General features: G+C 40.4%; 1 protein-coding gene across 1 annotated transcript in view; it reads left to right on the top strand.

Annotated features, from left to right (window-relative positions):
- Nucleotides 1–3,318, top strand: part of LOC114041433 (zinc finger protein 7-like) — a 6,778-nt gene extending 3,460 nt beyond the window's left edge. Inside the window, 2 exon segments of the mRNA XM_027859886.1 lie at nucleotides 1,470–2,630; nucleotides 2,633–3,318. Of these exon segments, the coding sequence (XP_027715687.1) occupies nucleotides 1,470–2,630; nucleotides 2,633–3,318 (1,847 nt within the window).
- The last annotated feature ends 6,171 nt before the right edge of the window (nucleotides 3,319–9,489 follow it).

The following is a 9,489-nucleotide window of genomic DNA, read 5'->3' as shown; positions in this document are numbered from 1 at the left end:
ATCATGGAAATAGTGGATGATTAATAAATACCTACTCAATTACATTGCTTATATTAACATGTATCACTTTGGTGGTACGACATGTTAATGGAAGCATAGATGTAATTATCTAAGGAAGAAGAGAGTGCTATCAACTAGGGAAATCAGGAGTTATTCCCTAAAGTAAGTGGCCTATGATTTGAGCCTTGAAGGAACCTAAGGATTCTATGAGGTAGGGATGAGAAGTGAGTGCATTCTTGGCATACAGGACAACATGTGCAGAAATATAGAGTGAGGAAATTGAATCAGTTCAGGGAACCAGGATGTAGAGCACTTTGCCTGGAACATATAATACATGAAAAAGAAGAAGAATGTGAAATAAACCTAAAAAGGTGGGCTGAACATGGCTTGTGATAGGCTTTAAATGCCAGAAAAGTTTTTGTTTAGTTTTACAGGTGATAGAGAGCCACTAAATATTCAACAGGGTGTTGACATGGTTGGACAGTGTGCTTTAGGAATGTTATTTTGACAGCTTTTGTAAAATATGTACTAGAAAGGGGAGAAACTGAAAGCTGGGAGTCCAATTGGAGGCTTTTGTAATCGTCTGGACAAGATATGAGAAGGTTGTGACCTGGGTAGTGGTCCTGTGAATGAAGAGAAGGGGCTGGATTTGAGAGCTGTTGTGGAAGAAGAATTGACAACACTTGTAGCCATTTGAATGTGGGAGATGAGGGAAAGGAAAGAGTCAGGAATTTGACTCTTGAGGGACTTGAATTCCAGGCACGGGAGGTTGAATTTTACTTGGTAAGTAACAGGGAGCTATTAAAGATTTCTTAGCAGAGGAAGAATGTCATCTTCTTGCTGAGGCTGTGAAATTGGGTAACTTGGAGGATGGTGGTACTCTAAACAAAAACAGGAAAGTTTGGAGAATAAATGAGTTTAGTGGGGGAAGATAATAAATTTCATTTTGGGCATGTTGAGTTCGAAATGCCTCTAAATAATATAGTTGGAGATATCTAACGCGATGGGAGACAGGAGCTCAGGAAGGAGATTAGGGCAGATATATAGGCATTGAAGTTATCTGCATAGAGATGATAAATGAACCCATGGAAAGTAATGAAATCACTTAGAGAGGGTGTAAAGAGAGAAGAGGACCCATGACTAAACATGATTTGGGTCATGTAACTCATTTCCAATGAAATTTTTGCTTAACCCTAGCATCTTTGCTCTGTGTCCCTGATCAGACTTTTCACCTTTCTCATCTGGCTCTTTTTGTGGGCCACCCCTCCCAGTATGTGATTTCCTGCTTACCTACTCTTCCACTTTCTCTTCTCTCCCAGTATCAGAAGTTTATTCTGTAACTGTTAAAGCTACCTCTACCTCACAGACATCAATTTCATTGATAATTCTTTTGTAACTTAGCATAGTTCTTTTGTTTTCTTCCAACAGAAGTAACAGGTAACGTTTGTATTTTCTGTTTATTGTTTCAGATTCTAAGATCTGGACTAAAAATGAACAGTCAAATGAGAAAGAAGAAATTTTAGAAGTAGAACCACATGGAATATTAGAAATATGCCTAAAGGCTATTCCTCCTGTACCCGGTTTTGGAAAAGCATGTGAACCTGAGAGATTAGAAAGTCATCAAGGAAATACCACAGAGGAAATTTTGAGACAGTTCCTTATTCAGCAGAGAGCTTTCATTGAAGTCACGGTGACTCTTAAGAAAACTTCAATAGGAAAATGCTCTGAAGAATTAAGTGAATTAAGGAAAAACTTTTCACTAAACTCAGACCTTGCTACTGGTCAAAGAAATACTACAAGAGAAGGAACGTATAAATGTGAAATCTGTGGCAAAAGCTACATACACAATTCAGTCATTGGTTTTAGTCAAATAGTTAATACTGGAGAGAATCCCCCTAAATGTAATGAATGTGGGAAAAATTTCAACCAGAGTTCATACTTTAAGGGAGACCAAGGAAATCATATTGAAAAGAAAACCTATGGTTGCGCTAAATGTGGTAAAGCTTTTATTCTGACCTCAAAACTCAGTTGACATCAAAGAATTCATACTAGAGAGAAACCGTTTAAATGTAATGAACGTGGAAAATCCTTCCGTTTGAGTTCACAACTTCTTGAACATCGAAGAACTTACACTGGAGAGAAACCCTATGGGTGTGATGAATGTGGAAAACCCTTCACTCAGAGCTCAAGCCTTATTCACCATCAGATAATTCATACAGGAGAGAAACCCTGTGGATGTCATGAATATGGAAAAGCTTTTAGTCAAAACTCACAGCTTATTTGACACCAGAGAGTTCACACCAGAGAGAGACCCTATAAGTGTCATCTTTGTGGGAAAGCCTTCAGCCAAAGTTCAACCCTTGTTCAATATCAAAAAACTCATATTTATATTAAATCACAGCAGTGTAATGAATCTAAGGATATTTTTTATAGTCCACACTTTAAGAAGCCTCAAAGAAATCATACTGTAGTAAAAATGCATGAATGTAACGAATGTGGGAAAACTTTCAAGTGGAGCTCAGGTCTTATACAACATCAGTTAATTCACACTGGAGAGAAACCTTTTCAATGTAACAAATGTTTGAAAGCCTTCAGTTGCAACTCACACCTTATTCTCCATCAAAGAACTCACACGGGGAGAAGCCATTTAAATGTGATGAGTGTGGAAAAGGTTTCATTCAGAGCTGACACCTTATTCAACATCGGAGAATCCATACTGGAGAGAAACCTTATAAATGTGATAAACGTGGGAAAGCCTTCACGCAGAGTTCAAGCCTTATTCATCATCAGAGAATTCATACTGGAGAGAAACCGTATGGATGTCATGAATGTGGAAAAACTTTTAGTATGAGCACACAACTTATAATACACCAAAGAATTCACACTGGAGAGAGACCCTATAAATGTGATGAGTGTGGTAAAGCCTTTAGTCAAAGTTCAACCCTTTTCCAATATCAGATAATTCATGCTGGAGTTAAGCCCTATGCATGTAATGAATGTGAGAAAGCCTTTAACAGAAGCTCATACCTTATTGAACACCAGAGAACTCATACTGGGGAGAAATCTTATCAATGTAATGAATATGAGACTGCCTTAGAGAGTGTAAACCTTATAAAACATTTTATATCTCACACTGGAAAGAAATTGCATGAATGTAATGAGTGTGGGAAAGCCTTCAGGTGGAGCTCATGCCTTATTGTACATCAGAGAATTCATACTGGAGAAAAACCTTATAAATGTAATAAGTGTGAGAAAGCCTTCAGTTGGAGTTCAAGACTTGGTAAACTTCAGAAATATCATAGTAGAGAAACCTCGTGAATTTAATGAATGTGGATAACTTTGTAATTGTGATGAATATGTTACCTCTTAATCCTTTCATTTTGGGGGAAAACTTTTATCAACCTAATGAGTATATGATGAAAAACTTGAGGAATGTTGGAAAGACTTCATTAATTCGGGGCAGCTAGGTGGCGCAGTGGATAGAGCACCGGCCCTGGAATCAGGAGGACCTGAGTTCAAATCCGGCCTCAGACACATGATATTTCCTAGTTGTGTGACTCTGGGCAAGTCACTTAACCCCATTTGCCTCACTTAAAAAAAAAAAAGAAGAAGAAGACTTCATTAATTCAAGTTTAGGAAACTCATAGGAGAATGTGGTCCTTGTATTCTTATGTTGGTTTCCCATCAAAAAGCTTGCATGTTCCTTACTTATAGGGCCTTTATCTGTTTAGACTATTCTTATGCTTCAGTGTGATCTCATTGATATGGTTATTTTCTCTATTGGTATAGGTCACAATCCTTATCCCCTGGAGATTTTTAGTTGTTGACTAGAACTATGATTTTATTGATATAGGGAAATATTAACAAGGAAACCCCTTTCATCAGTGCAGACCAACATTTGCTATGCAACTTACAGCCTATAAGAGAATTTACAACTATGGAGAATTATCTTTGTATTAAGAAGTTGTGCCATACAGATCACAATAGGTCAGAGGCGAGACTTAAAGTTCTTCATGATTCCAAAATGAGGCTGCTGTTTCTTATATTACACCTTGTCACCCTAGTTTAGATTTTAAGATCATGAAAAGAGAATTTGTTGAAGCAACATCTCTCTAGCCTACCATTTAGGTCCTTAATGAACTTTCCCTTTTCTCACCCCCTCAAATTTTTCCCATTGCCTTTGCCAAGACAAATTTGCTTTGTCATGTCCTATGGACAAGATTTTAATTCCGACTCTTGTTTTTATCATCTGGTCAGTCTGTCATGTTATTTAATGCGAATTAATATGTGACTTTCCATGTCTTCTTTCAGTGAATAACTGACCAAAGATGAAACATGCCCCCCCAAGCAGAGTGTTTTAATTAAACTCACATAAATATCATGGGTGATAGAAATTATATACAAAAACATATCCACAGAATGTTAAAAAAATTAAATTCACAGAGTTGTATAAGGAACTAGAATTTTACTGGAAATTATTTTTTTCCCATAGTTTGCAGACTCCATTTTCTTCCATGAAAAAATCCAACCAACCAGCTGAAATATTTTCTCTTCTTCAGCCCTAACATAGTGAACAAAGTACAAGAATTATAGTTGTGAAGACCTGGGTTCAAATCCTACCTCTTACACTAGCTGGATGATCATATGCAAGTCAGTTAACTTCTCTGAACCTCGGTTTCATCTGTAAAATGATGATAATGCTAGTTATTAATAATAATAAATTATTAACAATCATAAGGTTGTTGTGAGGTTCAAATATGATAATGTATTGGAGCACTTTGCAAACCTTAAAGTGATATATAAATGATAGTTATTATTTCAAAACCTGGGACAGTGGCTCAATGACATCGACCAGTATCAATATCTTAGTAAGTATTAAATATCTTAGTAAGTCAGTTCAGTTCTAGATCTCAGTAAACATTTGTTAAGTGCCTATTATGTGCTAGGCTTGGGGACACTAAAATTAAATAGCCCTCCCTTCAGGGAACTTACATGCAGTCAGGGTGACAGGTACATAAAGTAGTATGTACAAAATAAAGGAGGTAATTTCTTGAATCAGAGGGCATTAGCAGCTGGGAAAGAATCCGGCAAAGCTTCATGTGGAAGATGTTGCTTGAGCAGAATTTTGAGGGAAACAAAGGATTCTAATATGTGGCAGTAAATTGAAAGTGCATTCCAGACATTGAGGGTCAGTCTGAGAACACACAGAAGTGGGAATTGGGGTGTGAGGTCATGAGTGAAGTCTTGTGTGAAAAATAGCATGGAAGCTAGTCTGACTGGAATGTAATTATTGGGGAAGGAAATAAGGTTTAATAATGTTGGAAAGATAGGTTGTGTCCAGGTTATAGAGGACTTTAAAAGCTAGCTAGAGGGGCAACTAGGTGGCACAGTGAATAGAGCTCTAGCCTTGGAGTCAGGAGGACCTGAGTTCAAATCCAGCCTCAGACACTTAACACTTACTTAGGAGGCTCTTGTCCAGATGACAGGTGATAAGGGCCTGAATTAGGGTGTTGGCTGTGTAAGTAGAAGGGGAAGGAAGATGTTGAGGGTCCTCACCTTGAGTTTAAACATAGTCTTATACTCCTTAAATCTTTGTAGTACTAAGAGCATGGGTAGAAGTTGCAAATAGGAAAATTTAGACTTGGTGTAATGAAAACCACTGTGTTATAGTTGGGATTCTTTTCAGATAGACTGGCTACTGAAGTCCCTTCTAGTTCTGAAATCCTGTGATTGTTTGCAGTATAGTACAAGTCTTTTTTTTTTTTCATAAGATCCCCCCATATTGAGTGTGGTACTAAAAATATAAGAATACATGTGCTAATCAGCTTTACTAGCCATCTATTTGCTTGGCAGTTGGATCTGCTCCCTGTGAGGCAATGTAGCTCTGGAATACTTTCAGAAAAACCAGCTCCATCCAGAATTACAGGGTAGGTCTGATTACTAACAGTATTTAGGGATGGTACTATTTTATATTAAGAAGGGCAAAGGGGGCTGGAGGCTTTTTCAAAGGCACCAACCTAGCATAAGCAGAGCTTAGACACTTCACAAATACAACAATGCTAAATAAACCAGAACCTGTGTCTATTGATCCTTCATCTGTTTCGGTCTGAGAGGTGGAGACCCCTCAAAGACTGGAGTATAGGATGGGGTCGTCTGGAATGAATTCACAGACTCAAGCATTCTTTAAGTCAAGTTGGCAAAAAGTTTATTGTTACGCTTTTCAGTGGGCAAGGATTCTTAAGGAATCTTTGAGAGACTGAGGATGGAGCTAGGGTTTATATGTAAAAGGGCATGGGAAAGGAATGCCAGGGATACTGATTAGGTAATCTAAAGGTCCAAGTGTCTTTGGGAGCTATGGATGGGAAAGTATAGGGAGCATACCAGACAGGGAGGGAGATGTCAGAGGCATGGATCTTGGGAATCTGGCAGGAGGAAGAGTCCCTGGGCCAGCCAGGGACAAAACTCCTTGGGCCAGACAGGACACCCCTTTCTGTTCTGATTAGAGAATACTCTGCAACAAGGGAAAGTTTTCTCATAAGACAGGAGCTTACTAAGGAATTGGAAGGCTTCCAGAGACATGATATTAAGGCTGGGGCCTGAGCAACCCAGCACTCTCTCACCCAGTTTTGTGTAGCTGCACCAGGGAGAGAGATATGGGTCTTGCTGGGGCCCACACATGAATAACTGCTAGGCACAGTGTCCTTGGGCTGGGAAGAAATTGTCAGAGACAGTGTTTCAGGCTAGGGAGAAATTGGGGTCCAAGCACAAGCACCCAAGTACCTCATCACATCCATTTCAGTTGCATCTATCTACCTATCTTCCCTTTGGGAGAAGAGGCCAAGCCTGCCTAAACTATGACTTTCTTTCCCTAGACAGATGAAATCTGTAGCTGCACCACTTGTGCTCTTTCCAAGTAAGTTGTATTGGTTCTTTAAAAAGTTGCTCACTTACACAAACAAGAACATTCCTGACACACAGAATTTTAATAAAATCTAAAAGACAGGAAAGTATGCCTGGGGCACTAGTATAGTCGTTATATTTGGTGTATTTCAGGAAGGATTCCTACCAGAAGTTATTTCAAAGCCTCCATCATTGCTGGGACCTCCTTGGTCCCAGTCTGGTCCCAAGCAGATTGAAGCATTTCTATCCTTTGTGTAGGCGGGCAATGATGTTGCCCAGGGAGAAGTGATGCATAAAATAGGCCAGTTCATCAGAGAAAGGGCTGAGTGGTATTGTCATCCAATTTTTCTCTACACTCTAGGTTGCATACACATGCATCCTGGCCTTCCTTTTCCCGTGGGAAAAGCAGCAGAGCCCAAAGATTCTTGGGGCTAGTTCTGATTGTATGGTTATATCCCTAGTCAACAGATTTCCACAAACTAATTTTACTCATGTATAAAATGGTTTTGCCTCTCTATATTAGGAGATATTGAATCTTTATGGAGGTATCTCCTAGTCATACCCACTCCTTGATATCATGGTTATCATATATATTGAGACTCATCTCCCATCATTCTAGGGTTACACTTCAGAAAGCACATGTGTAGCTGTTTGTCATATACTTTTCATTTCATATCTGACTACACTCCTTTGAACTCTGTCATGCCCCTAGCAATCTTGTCATCAGGAAATTCATCATCCTGCAAGATTTCATCAACTTTGGTACTCATCACATCAGCATCCTTAGTACCCTCTGCTCTTCTGATTGGAGGGCTTTCGGAGGAACAAAGAGCTTTATTTGTAAAGTATTTAGCATAGTGCCTGGCACATGGTAGGTGCTACATAAATGCTTATTCCTTTTCTTTCTTCCCAAGGCCTCCATTTACAGAGAGCTCTCACACCAATCATCTCTTCATTTCCCACTTGGACTCTATCGCCCTTGTGTATGTTTCCATTAGATTGTAATCTCCTTGAGGGCAATGACTGTCTTTTTCATGTATCCCCAGCACTTAGCACAGTGCCTGGCATGCAATAGGTGCTCAATAAATGTTTCTTGACAGCTAGTCAATAAACCTAACCCCTTTACCAAGGGCACATAGAGGAGAGCTCACTATCATCTTAATTACTCAGGGTAACCATTGGTGAGTCCACAGAGATAAACAGAAATTTAGTCATTTGGGTTACCTCACCAAAACAATACATTCAGATATCCAGCCCACTGCCTCCAGGTACAAAATGGATCAGAAGTTTCTCCCAGACCTGAAAGTCTCTATATCCTCTCTCCCAGATAGCCTAGAACAAACACAACAGGTGATCAGGAAGTCTATTCGATGCCTGACTAAGGAGTGGGGAACCTGCAGCCTCCAGGCCACATGTGGCCTTCTAAGTCCTTGGGTGTGGCCTTTTTACTGAGTCCAAGTTTTGCAAAATAAATCCTTTTATTAAGGGGATTTATTCTGTGAAGTTTGGATTCAGTCAAAGAGCCACACTTGAGGACGTAGAGGGCCACATGTGGCCTTGAGGCCGCAGGTTCCCCATCCCTGTAAGAGACTCTCAAAGTGCAATATTGATCAAAGTAGCCTTAGTCTCTGCCTTCCGAGTGGAAATTCCTGAACTTGGAACATGCTGAAGACAGTAATGTAAGATAATGTATGTAGGTTGGACCAGAATGTTGAAAACCTTGAGTGAAAGCCTGAAACTATGATGTGCTTTCTCCTTTCCTTCCCTCCCCCGCCCAGACCCTTTGACTTTAGGCACTCCACAATTTCCCGTCTCTTACCCCTTTCCTTCATGGGCTGCCGAAGTCCCCCAAAACTGAACTTCTAGGTAGGTCTGCCTTCTTCCTCTTTGTAATGCACAGACTGCCCTGGACTGTTTTCTCACATCAGTTTGTTGAAACCCTTTCCTTTCTTCAAGACCCAGACCAGACATCACCTCCTCCAGGAAACTTTCTCCAACACCCCGCCCCTGCAGAAAGTGATCTCTATCTTAAATTTTCCTGGAGCGCTTTACATCTTTCCTTTGGTTCTGCTATTTTCTACATTATGTCATTTTTTTGTGTACCTATAACTGCCTTATTAGACTGCAAGCATTTGGAGGCCCTGGACTATGTAATTTTTCATCCTTGAAATCCCAGCACTACAGAGCCACAGGGCCCTGGACCTGTGAGCACTTAATTAAAAAAAAAAGCCAAAACATGTGTAGGTAATTGGATTGAATTGAAATAGGCACCTAGCAGGGGTTATGATTGACAATCCATGGGAGCAGCAACTTGGGGCTCAAATTTGAGTCCAGTCTGAGCCCCCCCGCTGTTTCACTTCTCTGCCCCAACTTCTTCCCAAATAGAGAAAGAAGGGAGCCGGGCTCTTGGCCGAGCAGCCTCAGGGGCTCCACCCTCCCCCATCAGAGCTCTCCAGGCCTGGGAACTCACAAGCCAGCAGGCAAGTGAACCAGCGAGAGGATGAGTCCTCCCAGCGGCCTAGAGCAGGCCCGGAAGTACTCCGGCCAGAGGCATTGGGAGGCTCTTGTCGCCAGGAGCGTTTTGGTTGG

The sequence above is a fragment of the Vombatus ursinus genome, unplaced genomic scaffold (genome assembly GCF_900497805.2).
Source record: "Vombatus ursinus unplaced genomic scaffold, bare-nosed wombat genome assembly UNPS02014173.1, whole genome shotgun sequence".
NCBI lineage: Eukaryota > Metazoa > Chordata > Mammalia > Diprotodontia > Vombatidae > Vombatus > Vombatus ursinus.
Note: the sequence above shows the minus strand (reverse complement) of the source record. Positions and strands in the feature narration are given on the sequence as shown.